The 18,810-nt window shown below is 40.7% G+C and overlaps 1 protein-coding gene across 5 annotated transcripts in view; it reads left to right on the top strand.

Moving 5' to 3' along the window:
- The first annotated feature begins 1,222 nt into the window (after nucleotides 1–1,222).
- Nucleotides 1,223–18,810, top strand: part of ZNF638 (zinc finger protein 638) — a 66,798-nt gene continuing 49,210 nt past the window's right edge. For all 5 annotated transcript variants that reach the window (XM_050943278.1, XM_050943279.1, XM_050943281.1 and 2 more), the window contains exons 1-3: nucleotides 1,223–2,731; nucleotides 5,087–5,107; nucleotides 18,695–18,756. In XM_050943278.1, coding sequence (XP_050799235.1) covers nucleotides 1,310–2,731; nucleotides 5,087–5,107; nucleotides 18,695–18,756 — 1,505 coding nt within the window. In that variant the 5' untranslated portion in view covers nucleotides 1,223–1,309. The remainder of the gene's footprint in view (nucleotides 2,732–5,086; nucleotides 5,108–18,694; nucleotides 18,757–18,810) is intronic.

Raw genomic sequence — 18,810 nt, 5'->3', positions numbered from 1 at the left:
AACCAGTTTCAGGAAGTTGTAGTCTGATCTAGCTTCTTTACAATATAGTAGTTGATATACTTGTAAGTACAGGCAGAACTGTGCAATTCAGACTCCAAGATTCAGAAGACCTCTTAAATTTTGTAACTCCTTATTCCCAAGAATGTGAGCCTAGTTGCAGCTGTTCTTTTTTTGGTTAGTTTGGGCAACTTTTGACTGTACTCTATCCTTATTCTTAGGTGCCTCTGTCATCTTGAAGGATTGATTTGTCTGTGCCTTCATCTAGAATTGAAAAAGCTTGCTGTTCAGAAAGAAGAGTCCATTGTCATGCTATTTTTTTGCTCTTGCCTTAAGTAGCTTCAGCTTTGAGATGAGTGAGATGGTCTTTATTTGTACAGGTACACAATCAGTGCAGGTTTTTACTGAAATTTTCTGAACACAGAATACAAATATTCACTTGTCGCATCCCTTAAATGGGGTTTTGGTATAGTACCTTAATCATGGGAACAGTTACATTGATATTCACAATGAAAACCTGTGTAACTACTCCCAGATAAGAGCATTATTCTTCATGGGTGAATTGATCATTGTTTAAAAAAATATGTACCCTACATGAGTAAGGTTCTCATTTACAATTATATTTCTTTCCAGTAGTTTTGTGATTAATTACTTTCTTAACAGAATATACTTGGATGTAACATATATTTTCCTGTGTTTTTGTAAAGGATTTTAAAATTTGCTCATATTGTTTTGTGAAGTAATTTACAGTGGCTTTGAAAAGGTTTCTTTGAAGATCTAAAACTCATTGTTCAGAAGATGCTGCTGAGGAGAAGACAACTGCTGGATGTCTTTCTGTCTCATATAAAACATAATAATCATGAGTGTTTGGCAAAATACACTTAACTACAAATTGCCCTGTGAAATAGATGAGAATTCTTACAGCAAGAGATTTGACTTTGTTGTTCACAAAACTGTGCCTTCTGATGTGTGTGTGTATATGTATATTTTGAACTATGACATTAAAATACTGCTTCAAGACTTATAAAAAATGTTGTGCTTGCATTGTGGAATCCACTGCACAGAGTAGTTGAAAAGAAAATAATACAATATTTGTGTTTTAACTTTCAGCTTTGTGTTGTTCTTGGAAAGTTTCGCACCATTTGTGAGTTCCCTGAACCTTGGCATTGTAAGTCCACTTCTGTTGGGCCCTCCTCCTTTACAGCTTGCTCAAATTAAGACGCAGTTGGCTCTTCAACAGTTGACATCAGCTGCCTCAAACAATTCTACACCACCTTATGCTTTGTTAAATCAGGCATTCCTGAAAATCGCCATGTTTAATCCCAGAGGAAACTTGCATCAGAGGCCAAGAGCACCTAACCCATCTGGCTCAAAACCTCCAGGAGCTTTTAGGGGAGGTGGCATAGCAGGTCTTCAAAGAAAGCCTGCACCTGGAACACCTCAAGGAATTTCACAAAGATTTGGGGGACATGAAAATTTACAGCGAACAGGATCACGAAGAACTAATGTTCAAGTAACTCAACACCGAACCGATCCAAGGCAAGCAAAGGAGATGGCAGACTTACAGGAAGAGCAAAAGGAAAAGGTTCGTACTTCACGTTGGGATAACAATCCATGTTCAACTGGAAACACCAGCCGAAAGCACCCTGTGTCAACCCGGATCACAGAGCAGAATACAAATGTCCAGAGCCGTTATACAACAGAGAGTGCATCAAGTATTTTAGCAAGTTTTGGATTATCTAATGAAGATCTGGAGGAACTCAGTCGCTACCCAGATGATCAGTTAACACCTGAAAACATGCCGCTAATTTTGAGGGATATACGAATGCGTAAAATGAGTCATCAGTTACCCAGTTTACATTCTCAGAGCAGAGAAAAAGAAACAGTTGGTGGAACGGGTGGTTCAACTGTTAAGAGCAAAGTGATTGATTATGGGCACACAAGCAGGTATGGATACACTGAAGATCCTCTTGAGGTGCGTGTGTACAATCCTGAAGAACCAGCTGAAGAGAACAGGAAAGAATTTCAACCGCAGCAAACTATTTCAGTTCCATCATCCAACGTAACATGTAACCCAGTGTTTCCAGTTGAGGAATTAATTAAACAGATGGGTTTCCATAGTGATTCATCCAATACTCAGTCATTTTTTCCAGTTGATGCTACAGGCAAGGTGCCAGGGTTATGTATGACACCTACAGGACTCCCAATGGTGAAACCTATGAGCCAACCTGGGATGCCGCCTATGATGCCACCTATGAGCCAGCCTGGGATGCCGCCTATGATGCCGCCTATGAGCCAGCCTGCGATGCCGCCTATGATGCCACCTGTTATGCCGCCTGTGCCCCAATCTGTGATGACACCCATTGTCCAGCAGTCTTTGACCCAGCCACCTATGGCCCAACCTGTGATGCCACCTATCAGCCATCCACCCTTTTCAGCTGAACTTCTTGCCGCTGTAAGACATCATGAAAGGATTCAGCATGAATCTGGGACTAATCAGTCTAATGCACAGATTGGCTCAGGTCAGAAGAACTTCCAGACACAAGTTGAAGCTCCTATTAAGTCTCCTTTTGGAATTGTGAAAGCCTCTTGGCTTCCAGTGTTTTCACAGGCTGCTGCCCAGAAGGTAAAGAGACTGCCGACTCCATCTATGATGAATGACTACTATGCTACATCTCCAAGGATATTTCCACATATGTGTTCTCTGTGTAACATGGAATGCACTCATATGAAGGTGAGTGTTTTTCAAAGATTACTGTATAAACTTTTATCCAACATATGGTTACATGTTACCTTATTCAGTAGTTTTTTATTATGCATTAGATGACTTGTGGAGGCTTGTGCATATTATGCTCCAGTATGATTCCTGATCTGTGGTTTTTAAAAGATTAGAAATATTAATACTGGCAGACACCTGTATAACTTCACTGGCTAGCCTGTTGCTCTTATGACTATACAGATCTCTTGCAACTTATGTGTATTTAACATGCGCGATTTCAGCTTTACGCTGAAAGGCTTGGAGTCGGGAGGGGGCGTGGCCTCAAGTAGAAGAGGCGTGGCCTCAAGATTTAAAGGTTCTGGGGCACCAGCTGTGGCTGGGAGTCCCAGGGCCTTTAAATCACCCAGGGGGCTCCCAGCTGCAGAGGTGGCTTTTAGCTTCTGGGGCGAACTAAAGGGCCCAAGGCTCCAGCCACCGTGGAGCTTCAGGCCCTTTAAATGCCAGCCCCAGCCGGCTGCCAAAGCTGCGGGCGGGATTTAAAGGGCTCCTCCGGGCTCCCCACCACGTCGGGAAGCCTGGTGGAGCCCTTTAAATCCCGCCCGCAGCTCTGGCGGTGGGACCGGGAGGGCATTTAAAGGGCTCCACCGGCCCTTTAAATGCCCTCCCCCCCCCCGGCCCTGCCGCCAGAGCTGTGGGCGGGATTTAAAGGGCTTGGGGTTTTGACTATACATGGTTTTCGCTTTACGCGATAACCGTGGAACGGAACCCTCGCCTAAGATGCGACAGACGTGTATAGACACACAAATGGTCTTTACATCAATATTATGGCTCTTTTGTCTTTTTGCACTTTTTTTTTTTTAATTGGCAGAGAAATAATTATTTTCATTAACACCTCATAAGTAGGCCACTAGAAACACACGCAGCAATTTCCATACAATAGCAGAGTTTTAGTATAGATTTTCATATTGTCTCTTTCATCTCTTCCCTCTCCTCCCCCCAGTCATTTAAAAAAAAATAAAAAAAGCAGTCTGAGTGTTTGCAAAGATATCACTCTGGATGTGAATTGGTGCAACATAGTCTTACTAGAGACTGAAGAATAGTGAGAGGTGTTAACTGCTATCATTTATCTAACTGGAGTCTCAATTCTGAAACCTAAAGACCATTTCAATATTTAAAATAATCTTCAAGGAGTTTGGGAGTATGGAGAAAGAAGATCATTCTAGGAGAAGACCACCTTGGGGAGTAAATGAAAGGATGTTGGAAGTAATTTAAAAAACAAAACTGGGTGAAAGTCATTTTTATTTGAAACTACTTGCAAAATAATTCAGCATGGTTTTCATATATTTAAATTTTCCTAAACTGTGTTACCAAAAAATTGAAAAACCTGGGAAAAGCTTCCACAGAATTTCCGGGTGCACTACTGCTGCCTTGTTTTAAAGAGGAGTAAATGTGGTTGAGGACAATCAAGAGAAGCTTCTGTACTTGTGGGAGTGCAAGTGTATTTTAAATACGTGTTTTTAATGGGCTTCAGTGCTCCTAGTTTTAGTATGTATAGGTTTTTATTCTGTTAAATTGTTAACTTAAAAAAAAAAGAAATTGGGGTTTTGATTAATATAAAATGTTACTTAATGCTGAATGTGGTAACACATCTGGGTTCATAATTAGTGATTTTCTTTTCTAAAGTAACGTAGCTGATTCTCTTGGATATGAACTACTCGGTATCTAGGTCGCTTGTCCCTTTTAAATTCAAGTAAATATTTATACTGCAGGTATTGACTTAGGATACAGTTCTTTTAACCTGAATATTCTGTAAAAGCAGCAAAGAATCCTGTGGCACCTTATAGACTAACAGACGTTTTGGAGCATGAGCTTTCGTGGGTGAATACCCACTTCCTCAGATGCATGCATGCATTAAAAAAAATGGATGCATGCATGCATCTGAGGAAGTGGGTATTCACCCACGAAAGCTCATGCTCCAAAACGTCTGTTAGTCTATAAGGTGCCACAGGATTCTTTGCTGCTTTTACAGATCCAGACTAACACGGCTACCCTCTGATACCTGAATATTCTGTAACCTTATTTAATGTACATGTATTGCTGCTGAGTGGACAGTTCAGAATTTCTCACAATTCATTAATGTGACTTCGAAGAAAATGTTGCAGAACAACCAGAATATTCTTGAATAGCCTTTTTTGGAAAAACAAAGATACAAAGGGTGGGGAGGAATCACATTTTAAAAGCAAAGAACGAAGATCTTTCTTTCAATCTAGACATATGTATTCCAAAGAGTTCGTGAATCCAAATATTACTTTAGGTTTCAGCTTTCTAGTCTGTTTTTTCAAGTAAAACATCTGTTTTTTTGTATTTCAGTTACAATTGAAAGATTTCAAGGTAAAGATTTTCTATGCATCCATCTTATTATTCTCTTTGAACTCATGATAAATGTTATGCTGAAAAGACAAGTATATGATTGAAAGCTTTTTTGTACCTGAAAGTAGAACTGTATCTTCAGATGTTTTGCTTTTAGGTCAATTTTTTTTAATCTTTTGTAAACTTGGGTATGCTACAACTTTGCAGAGCAATCGATTCAGACTCTTCAAGGTGCAAACTGTGACTTTATAAAATAGCAAATAGGAAAAGCTTGAGACAGTCTAAAAGGAGAAAGGCAAGCAAGCAGTGATGATAACAAATAAAGATACACAATGAACTATGAAGAAGATGAGAGAAATGGCAAAGTGGCGAAAATCCCCATCAACTCAGTTTCTTCTGAAGTTGGGAAATATACGCCTGTACCCCGATATAACGCTGTCCTCGGGAGTCAAAAACCACGTTATATCAAACTTGCTTTGATCAGCCAGAGCGCACATCCCCGCCCCCCCTGGAGCTCTGCTTTACTGTGTTCTAGCTGAATTCGTGTTATATCAGGTCATGTTATATTGGGGTAGAGGTGTATGTCAAAGAGGATGCAGACTAGTTTCATTATTGCTAGGAAGACAGCTGAATTTCAAGTTCAAATTATTAGTGGTGATTGTTAGCAAAGGATTCTACGTAAAGCAGCTGTCAGTATTATACAGAATTATAAACTTATACATAGGAGTCTGTTTTTTTTCCCCCAGTGAAACTTAGTTACCTTTGGAGTTTGGTGCAGCAACCACTGTATCACCAGCAGTAGTAACCTTACACATGATCTTGAACAGGAATTGAAGAATAACATGTATGCTGAGTTAACAGATTATGTTAAGGAAGCACAATTTGGCCAGGATCTAAGAATGTAGGAATGGCCATACTGGGTCAGACCAAATTTCCATCTGGCCCAGTATCCTGTCTTCTGACAGTGGCCAATGCCAGGTGCCCCAGTGGGAATGAACAGAACAGGGAATCATCAAGTGATCCATCCCCTGTTGGCCATTCCCAGCTTCTGGCAAACAGAGGTTAGGGAAACCCTCCCTGCCCATCCTAGCTAATATCCATTGATGGACCTGTCCTCCATGAATTTATCTAGTTCTTTTTTGAACCCAGTTATAGTCTTGGCCTTCACAGGTTGACTGTGCAGTGTGTGAAAAAATACTTCCTTTTGTTTGTTTTAAACCTGCCTATTAATTTCACTTGATGACCCCTAGTTCCTGTGCTATGAGAAGGAGTAAACAACTCTTCCTTATTTACTTTGTCCGCACCAGTCATGATTTTATAGACTTCAATCATATTCCCCCGAATCCTCTCTTTTCAAAGCTGAAAAGTCCCAGTCATATTAATCTCTCCTCATAGGGCAGCCGTTCCATACTCCTAATCATTTTTGTTGTCCTTTTCTGAACCTTTTCCAATTCCAATATATATTTTTTTGAGGTGGGTTGACCACATCTGCATGGAGTTTTCAAGATGTGGGTGTACCGTGGATTTATATAGAGGCAATATGATATTATCTGTCCTTTCTTGATGATACCCAACATTCTGTTCGCTTTTATTGACTGCTGCTGCACATTGAGTGGATGTTTTCAGAAAACTATCCACAAGTGACTCCCAAGATCTTTCTTGAGTGGTAACAGCCAATTTAGACCCCATCATTTTAGATGTGGAGTTGGGATTATGTTTTCCAATGTGCATTACTTTGCAAAAAATAGATTAGTCATACCAGGTGGTCTAATCTCCCAGATGTCACGGTGAATAATCCAATCCCACATGCATCCTCTCCATGGACCTGGCAGGATTTGGTATGTGGGAGCCCACACCGCTCCTACCAGCCCATATGCTTGGAAGGAGCACTGTGAACATCTGCACTTTCACCCAGAAAATCTCCAAGTATGTCTCCATGGCCACAGATCAGATGGTACTCCTGAAGTGTCTTTAAGGGCAGTGGGCCGTGCCTCATGCTGGTGATCACTCCGAATCGCCATTAGCTGGTCATTCCGGAAATCTTGGGTTCTGAGCAAGTCAGATCCCACTGCAATGCCTTCTCAGCCTCAGCGATATTCAGTACCATCTCTGTTAAAACTTCTGGGTCATAGAACTAAGGGCGGAAATAACATGTAACTCACCAACTCCAGCCTGTACTTGGGTTAGCTGCGTGTCAGTCATAAGGCCAGCGGCTTTCTCTGATTGTCCTAATTTCTCTTCATGTTCTTGGTTTCTGTAAATATTCCAAATTGCTGCTGCACGATTGGCCCCATCTCATAGGGTTCCAGCTAAGTCCCTCTTCTTTCTAGAGGAACCCTAGGCCCTTTGCTGTGCTAATCTAATGGCAGCCCCTTTGGAACAGATTAGGATGGGTAGAAGTGACCTGAAAGCTGGATAAGGGCAATGTGAATTTTTATAATCCCTTGTGTAGTATTAATCACAGTCCATCGATATCCTAACACATCTGTCTTTGGTGAAGTACCATGCCACATCTGTTGACTAAACACTAACATATATTTCCAAAAGGCATTAACATTAATAGCATAAGAAGGGGTACATTGCAATATGGTAATTACCGGAATTATTTCAGTACAGATAAAATTTCCAGTGACAGAACATACTCTTTGGGTATATTTTTGGTTATTCACTAACTGAGTGATAAGATAATAAGGACCTCTTTCATCTAACATTTTACAAACTCCAGGAACAGCCAACATTTCTACCTCGTTATAGAATCTACTAATCTCAATTTCGGATTCTTGGGGTCCATCTGTAGTCATATCATACATTTCCACTGATCCATTTGTTTTTCATTCAATTATTCTCTCATCTGAACTATTCTGAACCTTAAAAAATAGGTTTTCTGAACAAAATGTCAATAAATCACTTAGATGTGAAGGCCTTGGCCATTGGGTTTTATCAGATGTATGGCATTGTCTGTATTTGGATGTGTTACAGGAGTAATAGTATAATGGAGGAAAAGGCGGGGGCAGTGGCAACAAGGTGCCTTTGGTATTTGTCATTTAAAATCCAGTTAGGGAGGGTAATATATGATGAAGGGATTATAAACCCCAAAATCCAATCAATACCACATTCCCAAGCATGGGTCCCACAAGTTTCTTCCTGCCAATGTGTAATTCTTTGTTTCTTCACCACGGTCAGTTCTTAATGCCCTTTGTAGTCTGGAATTGTTGGACTTTGGCAATTTCAGCGGAGCGAGTATTCCTTCTTTCCTGAACCAATTGTGGCTCAGCATCATACAGGGGAGAGGTTACCAGCACATCACCCTGTAGTGCTTTGGTTTCTGTAGCAAATACTGAATGCAGGTTAGCTCTGTAAATGGACAAGGGAGAGGTTACCAACACATCACCTTGCCCTTTTCTCCTATTGTTCAGAAGGAGGAAAAGAAATACAAGAAGGAGAGACAGTCTGATCAATAGTAGAAGTGGAATTATCTCGAGGTGGAGGGGCCTTTTTGCAGTGAGAAGCATGGGTCCAGGCAGTCAGTCCTTGGCACTTCACAGTGGTGTTGGTAGTCAGCCGGACTTGGTAAGGGCCTTTCCAGCACATAGCCAAAGCAGTCTTTTATTGGTGGACCTTTGCATAGATCCAATCTTCTGGTTCCAAGGAGTGGCAGGGCTGCTAGGGTCTTTGGGTAGCGCTTCTTTTACCTGTGAGAAAAGAAACCTAACACATTTCATTAATGCCTGGCAGTGTTTTGCAGATTTTACAGCTGCTTGGACACATTCAAGCCCCCCCCCCCTTTTCTTGGTTGTCAGCCAAGTCTTAGCTGTGAGCAGTGTCCTTGAATGGGGCCAGTGTCTTTTTTGTTAACTTGTTCTGTTCTTTTTCCTTCTCCCCTTCTTGGCTTCTTTTAACCTACAAAGGAAACTTCCACTCTTCACTCATACACCTTTTCCCAACAATGAACACAGACACATTGCCATTATACAGGACATTAGTCTTATTATTCAACATATGCCACATATATCCTTCCAGTAAAATAACTTTACTACAGAGCTTTGGAGCAACAAGCCAGGACAAGCACACCCACTTTTGAGGAGTCCACTCAGTGCAACCTCTGGTGTCCAATAGTTTTCCTCCCTCCTCAGCCCTCTGTCTAGAAATCTGAGGTAGCCAGAAGGATCCCATGTACAATATGGGGAGTGGGTTAACCATTCATGTCCTTGCTTCCAAAGACTGTTGTTAAAAATTTGCACACCAACAGTTTTTTTCAGTTAAAAGATCTGGCCAGTGAAGTTTCTTTTTTTTTTCTTAAGCAAATGTATTAGACTTTAGTACAGACCTGCACAATTCATAAATCGGCGAGGGCCACGTTACTCCAAAGAAAACAGCTGAGGGCCGAAACCCCCCCCGGCCCTGCGGAAACACCGCCCCCCAGCACCTCCAAGCCTCTCAGAAACACCCCATCCCAGTGCCGCCCAGCCCTGCCAAAACAAACCCTCCTTCCCCAGTGCCGCCTCGCCAAAACAGCTGTGGGCCAGAAAGGAAGGTTAGGGGTGAGGAGGTGTTACTTGATTTTAAATCAACCAAGGGCTCCCAGCTGAAGACGTGGCTGGGAGCCCTCAGGGGCAAATTAAAGGGCCCGGGGCTACAGCGGCTGGGAGAACCCAGAGCTTTGTGGGGCTAGGGCAGGTATTTAAAGGGCCCAGAGCTCCTGCCGCTGAGGGGAGCCTGAGCCCTTTAAATCTCAGCTGCAGCCTGGATTCAAAGGACTCTGGGCGGCCCACAACCGCGAGGAGCCCTGAGCCCTTTAAATCCCAGCCGCGGCCGGGATTCAAAGGGTTCTGGGCTGCCTGCAGTGGTGGGGATTCAAAGGGTTCTGGGCTGCCCACAGAGCGCCGTGTGCCTCCGGCCTGCGGGCCGTATGTTGTGCAGGCCTGCTTTAGTATATCACATTTTCCTGATATTATCCAAACACTTGGAATACAAAGTTGATTAAAGCAAATATCTCTGCATTTTGATTTAACCCTTCTATATGATTTTGAACTAGACTGTCCTGTGAAAATATTAAACACAATAATTCTGGCCACAAGACAGGACATAAAACACAGAACATAATTCTTATTGTGCCAGTAAATGCATGGTATGTTGATTGCTTTTCAGCTAGCATCAGTTTTCTCTGATTTTCTGAAAGACAAAAAAAACATAGATCTACCCCTTTTGGGTAGTCAGTCATTAAAAAATTTCCTTTGTATACAAATACCCTTGTTGATTTCAGGCAAAACAGAGGAATTACTCCATATTTTCTTGTATTTGTTTCATAGGCAGCCCAGGTTTCAGTGACTCCTACCTTATCAGTTAGATGATGTGCATTAATACAGATGCTTTCTGGCTTGCTTCTGGATCCAAAGCTATCTACAGCTTAAAGACTCTTTCTTAAAAGGGACACAATTGTTTTTACCAGTATTTTGATTGCCTTTTACTTTTAACTCCTGTTTTCAAAACACAACGATCTGAAAGAAAACACCACTTACTGTAGCCCCTTAGAGCCTAATGCGATTTTAATTAAGTAACATATATTTACATTTCTTTAGTTAATTCGACTAAATTGTTCATAGCCAAATGATTGCAATCAAATAATTTCTTTGCTTGGATTTATTTACGAACATTTCAAAGATACCAAGAATTTTCCTCTTTTTAGCATTTTACAAAGTTCAACTGCTTGATTCCCTCTAGCAATTGCAGAGTTAACTTCTCACTTTTTCCTTAAATCACTTACTTATCTCCCAAACCGACACCCAATCAACTCAGATTTTACCATTCCAATTATTGTTCCAGAGTTTTAAGTTTCCCATTCCTGTACTTACTTACTCCTTTTCTTTCTCTATGCCCTCCAAATTTCCAACCTGTTTTCCAATCTCTGTATCTGTTGCCTGCCCCCTTGGGCCTGATTCTGCTTTTCTCGCTGAACCATCCCTTCCATGGGCACTAGCTTGTTCCACTACCAATTTACCAAGGAGGGTGGACTTCTCAATTAGCCCGCACCCCCCTGGTCTCTTCCCTTAAACATTCTTACTCACAAGGCTACCCAAGTCTTCCCTCATGAGGTTTGCCACCTGGGCAAAAACGCATGGCCCATTGGCGTTTAACTATTCAGTTCCCTATTTGTGGCAAACACACTGCTCTTACGGTGTATGCTGAGCACAAATGGTTAAGTTTTGACAAGTCCCTGAAGGACTGGTACTTGCTTAGCCAGTGTTTCCTTTTCTGCCTGGAAGTCCTGTCTCAAAGCTTGCAACTTGCCCTGGGCGTAGGTTTGAGTTGCTGTCTGATTCATGATCGCTACGACCTGACACCCTCCCCGGTCAACCGGGGTGGAGAGAGGAATGCTAAATCGCTCTCTAGTTCTCAGATTTACTGCGTCTGAGAGTGGGCACACCTTTAAACATGCAATCCTCAAGGTATAACGCCAACAGTACCAAGCAAAGCAAACATAAAATAACAAGGGCAAAACAAAAATAGATGGTGTGCATTCTGCAGGGCTCCTCCCCCCTACTCAATTTCCCACCAAACTGTGACAGATTTTTTGTTACCAATCTGTCCCTCGTGTCAGGTGATTAGGCTGACACCGCAGGATCGTTTGGGGGAAGATAAAGAAAACACGCCATATGACAGAATTTTAAAGCTTCATAAAATAGTAAAACAACAACAGAGAGTATTGGGAACACTCCCACATCACTCAGGGGAAGAAAAACGTTAACGCCCCAGGCCACTTTCATACACATGTACATCCAGACTGGCCCCGTCTGTGCATAACGTCCAGAGAAGTGGGGGGAGGTGGACGGGAGATGATCTTGTATACAGCTTGTCCAGAATTTCCAACTTGCTTCCACTCTTGAGAGGGCTGTTCTTTTACACGCTGGGGTCTCCTGCAGCGTCTCTTTCAGAGATTCCAGTCCAGGCCGGCTGCCTGTGGCTTCTTCAACGTCCCCAAAACCACGCCGGCTCCAGGGTTGTAAAGGCAGACTGTTGGCTCTCACTGGACAGCTAAGCTTTGCAAATGTAATCTCAGTCCTGTAACTTGTATTGCCTTTGGTTTGCCTTTGTCTATATTTTTTCACAGGCAGCTAGCTGAAAGCGGTTTTTCTTTGTACTTGGCATGGTCTGTGTTGATTCTTGACCTTGAATGCAGAGCAGCTCTCTTTGTCTTTGGGCCAAGCTGAATTTCAAATTAACCTGTTCCTTTCCTCAATAGACAAATTGCTCCCACTGTGTGTCAGAGGCTTTTTGGTGATTAAACGCTCCTCTTAGATGTATGATCTTATCTAAATAGAAGGTACTTTCTAGTGGGCATTGTTTAGATGGATTTTCGCGCGTGTAAAGATTCCAATTCTCTAAATATCTGCAGGTTTTAGGACCATAACGTACACACATGTAATATGCTGGGGTACCCTTAGAGGGTGAGGAGGAATGTTAGACTGTCCCCCACCCATTTTTGAATCTCACACACACAGGGAGAGCACCCTATCCGCTAGCAGCTTATAAACGAAGGGTATCCCACCACAGGTCACTCACACAGGAAAGGTTAACGAGGATGGCCACGACCCTCCTACACCTCCCTTCAGCAAAGAGCATCAGCTAGTCTCAGAGAGATGGCGCCGCTTACTCTCATTGCCTCCAGTGAAATGGTCAGATCAGTCAGTGGCTCGTGGAGAAGAAAGGGGGAGGGAAGATGGGTTCACACAATCCTAGACCCAGGCAGGCCCTTTGCCGGACAATGCCAGGCAGAGACAGCCCACCATGGGTCGGATCTTTTACTGATCCACTAGGTGGAGTCACTGGGCTTGCGTTAGAGTATTTCTGTTCACGAGCCCACCAGCTTCTCAGAATACTCTGGACGTCTTCCGGCGACTCTCATTCACACTGATATTCCCCCACAGACACCCAGGCCTCTATATCTAAATACCACAATGCATCCGTACCTTATGTCCAGACTCAGTATACTTTTCCTTATATAAGGTGGTAACAACAACCCCTCAGCACCGGTGCATTAACCTTATGCATTTCCCTTACGCATTAACCTTATTTGGGGGTGGCCAAACTATAGTCCCCAGTACCGCATACAACTGCCTTATTGAGGGTGGCAAACGAAGGCCTCAGTACCACTTCAAACTAACCTTATTGGGAGTGGCAAAAGAGTTCTCCAGTACTGCTCTGCATCTGATCTTGCTGCACAGTCAATAAGTTCGGATGGCGTAAGCCCAGCAGGGACAAATGGCCCCACGGGCAGTCCTCCTCCGATACGCCAATAGAGATTTCAAAAGGTCTCTATCTCTATTGAGGCACCATGAGGTTCGAAGGGGAATGGTCTACAGCAGCTGCCATTGTCTCCGAAGGCGTTACCATCCCAGATGAGCCCCCAAATTGTTGGAGAAAAACAGAATTCTCACTCTCAGTGGGTGCAGCAAGTCAGATACTTTATTATCTCTAGCAATTGCGTGGAAGGAGCGAGCTAAACAGGTCTCTCTACAGGTAAACAATTACAGCAAGCATTTATACCTTTTATTACATACAATAATGAGCAACGTCTACATTTTGTTTATACATAGGTCATCTTGATATCTTATTTTTCTCACTTCTATTTAGACTATTGTCTACATCCATACTTTATCTAACACAATATTGCAAACAACTTCTCTCTCACAGTTCTTTCCCACTTGCCTCACACAATCCTCACTTCTACAAGTCTCGCATTATTAGGGTTGCAGCTAGCCTGACACTTGCTCACAGAGGGGCCTGTTTGCATTGAAATCCCTTTCAAATCCCTGTCAGTTCTTGCTCTACTTCCACATTGGTTACTTATTACTGTTTAGTTTATCAATTTGTTCCCAAACCTCTAATAACACCTCAGATTTGTCACCTATAAAGAATGGCTCAGGTTTGGGAATCTCCCTCATATCCTGAGCCACAAAGACAGATGCAAAGAATTTTTGTTTCTGTGCAGTGGCTTTAGGGGCAACTACTGCTATTGGGGAAAGTGCCATTGGATTTCCAAAGACCATTAATGGCCAACACCTTCTGTTTGTCTCATCTGAAATAAACCATGTCTCAGCCTGGCTCTTCCACCACTATGTGGAGCACTGGTTCCATTATGATTGAGGGAGAAGTGCTAATGCTATTACCTGAACCATTCTAGGCTTTTCCCTGCCGGTGTCCCTGCAGTTACCGACCCCTGCTTAACTTATGAGGTCTGATCACAGCTGAAGGTGGTCCTGATGTTCACAGTATTCTGAAGTTCAGCATTCTGTCTCTTTGATACAACATTTTAATCTGAAATTAGTTTTTTAATACCTCTCTATTGCAATAGCTGTACAAAACCGAAAGAGTATAGTATTTTGCTTCTGTATGGCACAATTATTTAAGACCTTATAGCATTTACCAACCTTAAACCTCACAACTTCCTTGGCAGGAATGATAATACATATCCCTTACATCATTGAAATGCAGCCATTTCTGGAGTGGAATGCAGCAGATTAATAGTGCATAACAACTTTATCACTGTTTAGAACAGAAAGTAAAGAATAGGATAGCCATTTCAAATTGTAGAAGGAATTTGAGGAATAATGTAATTATACATAGTGGAGTTTGGCAAGAACCACTGGGGTTAAAATTACCGTTGTTACAAAAACTGGCCATCGGTTCTCTAATAATTACAAGTGATCAACGCCTTGGTTTTATGAAGATGGCACCAGCAGCATCACAAAGTCCTTTTACCATGCTGGGGTATTGGTTGTTTTCTGACATCAAAGAGAGCCACCAGCACAACTTGAGATGGTAACTTTCTGTCCATGTGTGGTCTAAGTATTGACTTAGCCAAGCCCTGCTTTATCGTATGGGACTGTTCAGTTTCACAGCACATGATGAACCCGATAGGCTCCTTGAGGTTAGAGAACAAATAAAGATTTGAACTTCTGAGTGGCCCAGATAAACTGATTGCATGCATATTGTTTTTCACCTCCAAACCTCTGTTCCTTTTTGTGGTTCTGACCAGGATTGCTGTGCTGAACGCTGTTTGATGTAAAAGTCTTGCAGTCAAGTTGGAGTTCTGAGTTATTTTTTTTGCCAGCAACAAATTAAAGCCAGAAAATTGAGTTTCATCAAAGATGACTTGTTTTTATTGCAAATCCTGTTTGTCCACTCAGTACTTCAATTTTTTGTTTTACAGCCTTTTGTTAGAGGTGGAAACTATTTTTCTGTTGGAGGAAAAAAATGGAATGGCAGTTCTTCCTATTATCTGTCAGTTTTTTGAGTTTTTTTAAGGGTGTTTTTTTTCTTTCAAAATAAGCAAGCTTTTTTAAGAAAGGGAAAAACCACCTCTCGTGCAGCAAATAAAATAACCAGGATTATTTTAATTTATTTAGTGAATATATCCAGGAAATGTAACTTCCTTCATGACTTAACATCACAGTTCTAGGTAAATTGTACAGTAGAAATACATTATAGCTTTAAAAGTGTCAGTATCCTCACTATTTTTAGAATGAGATTGGTTTGTAATTTCAGTGTTGAATGAATTTGTTACATGTTCATTGAATATTATAATTGGGCAACAATGTTCTAGTTATTTTATTTTGGGTGTTTTAACCTTTTGTTTTAAACCTATTTGGGTTGAAACTTTTTGGATTTTAAATTCAGTCTGAAATCGTGAAAATTATTTTTCTTCCTGAAAGAGAACTATGTGTATGCTTCTGCATACATTACTTAGTTCACAGAACAAAATATGATTCTGTTCATCTTTGTTTCTAGCTCTTCTACATAACATTTTGCAGCAGAACTGGCATGCACAAGAGCACAGGTGTGATGCTAATGTAGATGAGGCTTTACTGACTGAAAGAGGAACACTTACCATGCTATAGACTTAGAGGGATCTTGGTCCATACCTTTTTCAGAAAGAAAATCCTTGTATTGCAGGGTGGGAGAGGGATAGTCCTGGGGATTGAGGGAATCAGATGGGAAATTGGAAGGAGTACATTGGAAATGATTATATAAAATATAAGAGGGAATTGGGGAAATTAAGATTCAGAGCAAATGATTAGCGTATTTGTAAGGGAAAAGAACTAACATTTTGTCTGCCATTCTAGTTAATGCTAGTTGGATTGCTAGCTAAAAAGAGACTTGGAAACAAAGTTACCTCCTTACACCCCTCCCTAAAAATGAGTGGTGATTTTTCTCATTTGGGGCCAGAAAGAAGATGGTGGGTGGGTGGGTTAATTGCATTCCCTTTCATTTTCACAGATTAATCAGTTTAATCTCCAGTTTTTTTTAGCTACAAGTGTTAAGCCTAGGTACATTTTATTCTAAGAGTAGGAAAAATGGATGCTGATATTTGGGAGAAATAGTTCATGAAAATTGATTTGTATTTTAGTGCAAGTTGCAATCTTTAAATATGCGTACAGTTCTGCAGTCAATGGTGGCAGTGGTAGTGTCTCAGAGTCTGAAATATTTTTGTTCCTGAAGCAAAACAATCTCAAGAGGAGTCGTCGTTTAAAAAAAATAAAAATTCTTAATATATTTTGTCAAAACAAGTGTTAATAGTAATTCAAGGGCATTTTAATAGTAAAGTATGAGTAATACTGGGCTCTTTGAATCTTCTGTTTTACAAACACTAATAATGAATCCACAACCCCTCTGAGACTGATTAAAAAAAAAAAACAACCTATAGGAAGTTTTATTTTGTTAACTTTGTTTTACAGACTTAAATAAAAATAAACTTTCAACACCTAAATTTTTTGTTGTTTAGTTTGTAACTCATGCTTTGTTTTGATATGTGGGTAGTGCCAAGCAGTGAGGTGCTATTTTGTACCAAACTTGCTGTGTTACTTAAGTGGAAAGATCTAGTTGAGAGCAGGGTTAGTTGAATTTCCCTTTTTGTGGCTTTAAAAGAAAAAGGCCATTACAAATATTTCTCTGCACCATTATGATAACTTCTGCTGGTATGTGGAGGGAGACAGGACAGTATTCTAAAATTTCATGTGATATTTTTTTAAATTCTATTTTCTGTATAAACTCTGAAATGTGTTTGGAAAAATAATATACTTTTACCAGTAACTGTGTTCTTGCAACAAGGAACACTTATGGCTTTGGTAGCATGGGACTTCAATTTAATTGATTTTAAAACTGGTTTTCATCCTGTTGCAAAACTGGTTTTACATTAGAATTTTGCTATTTTGTAAAAGTTTACATGTTTAGTTGCAATATATAATATTTGTTTTTAAACTATTATTAAAATAGAATGGAAATTGGCTTTAGGGAAAGTTTCATTAGGATTTGAGAACACTCAGTACTTTACAAGTTTAGGCCCGAAAGAGCTGTCTGTACTGGCAAACTGACCATTGGTACCAAGTATCAGAGGGGTAGCTTTGTTAGTCTGGATCTGTAAAAGCAGCAAAGAGTCCTGTGGCACCTTACAGACTAACAGACATATTGGAGCATGAGCTTTCTTGGGTGAATACCCACTTCGTCGGATGCATGCACCCAAGAAAGCTCATGCTCCAATACGTCTGCTAGTCTGTAAGGTGCCACAGGACACTCTGCTGCTTTTACATTGGTACCAATAATTTTCAGCAAAAGGTAGGTCAGTTTGCTATTGTACATTAGGCAATAATAATGTCTTTTGCCCCAATCTTGCGAACCTTAATTAGTCTCATTTGGCCTACTCATGTATGGTCTTAACTTTAAGCACATGCAGGTGTGTGGCCTTACATTGGTCCTTTAGGCTATAGTGTCACAGCTATTAATTTCCAGCCAAATGTTCCCAAATATAAATAAAAAATATTTCAGTGTTTGTACATGGAAAAGAGATGCTTCATCTCCAAGTGAATTAACTGACAAAAAATAGAAATTTAAAATGAACTTTTTGTTTACCTTATATTTTAATGCATCAGTAAGGATGAACATTTTAAAATTCTGTTCTTGAGTTTGAGGCATTAATGTAATGGCATAGTCTTAATGACAGCTTTTGATATCTAACATCTTAAAATTGCACATCTGCGTTTGCTGAAATTATACGGGTTTCTCGGTTTGTCAGATTTTCTCAACGTAAGTAACACCACATTAAACTCTAAATTTTTTTTAGATGATTGCTAATAGTTTTATACATAACTGGCTGTTAAAGGTGTTTTTGAGTTATCATACAAGATTAGGATTGGAAGAGACCGTAGGAGGCTATCTAGTCCAACCCCCCGCTCAAAGCAGGACCAACCCCAACTAAATCATCCCAGCCAGGGCTTTGTCAAACCTGACCTTAAAAACCTCTAAGGATGGAGTTAAGTAATGATGACTGAAACAAATCACTCTTTTGAAGCAATAAATTGCTGATTTGTTTTAATTTAATGCATTGTTTCTGTGTAACTCCTGCTAAAGACTTCATTTGTATATGTGCACGTTAACAAATTTAATGTGATATTAATGGTTTTTTATTTAGTATAAAATATAGCCATTTAAGATGAGAGGGTTGAACTAAACATCAGATTTTTTGATAACTAAAATTTACTTTATATTAATTTTGGACACATTTTGGCATTTATACATTAATCAAACTTCTGTGGATATCTTTTTCTCCAACAGGATTGGATTCAGCATCAGAATAATCCTGCTCACATTGAGAGCTGCCGTCAGTTACGTCAACAGTAAGGGATTTCTGTTGTTTGTGTGTACATTTATACAGTAGTCATATGGTATAG

The sequence above is a fragment of the Gopherus flavomarginatus genome, chromosome 3 (assembly GCF_025201925.1).
Source record: "Gopherus flavomarginatus isolate rGopFla2 chromosome 3, rGopFla2.mat.asm, whole genome shotgun sequence".
Taxonomy (NCBI): Eukaryota; Metazoa; Chordata; order Testudines; family Testudinidae; genus Gopherus; species Gopherus flavomarginatus.
Note: the sequence above shows the minus strand (reverse complement) of the source record. Positions and strands in the feature narration are given on the sequence as shown.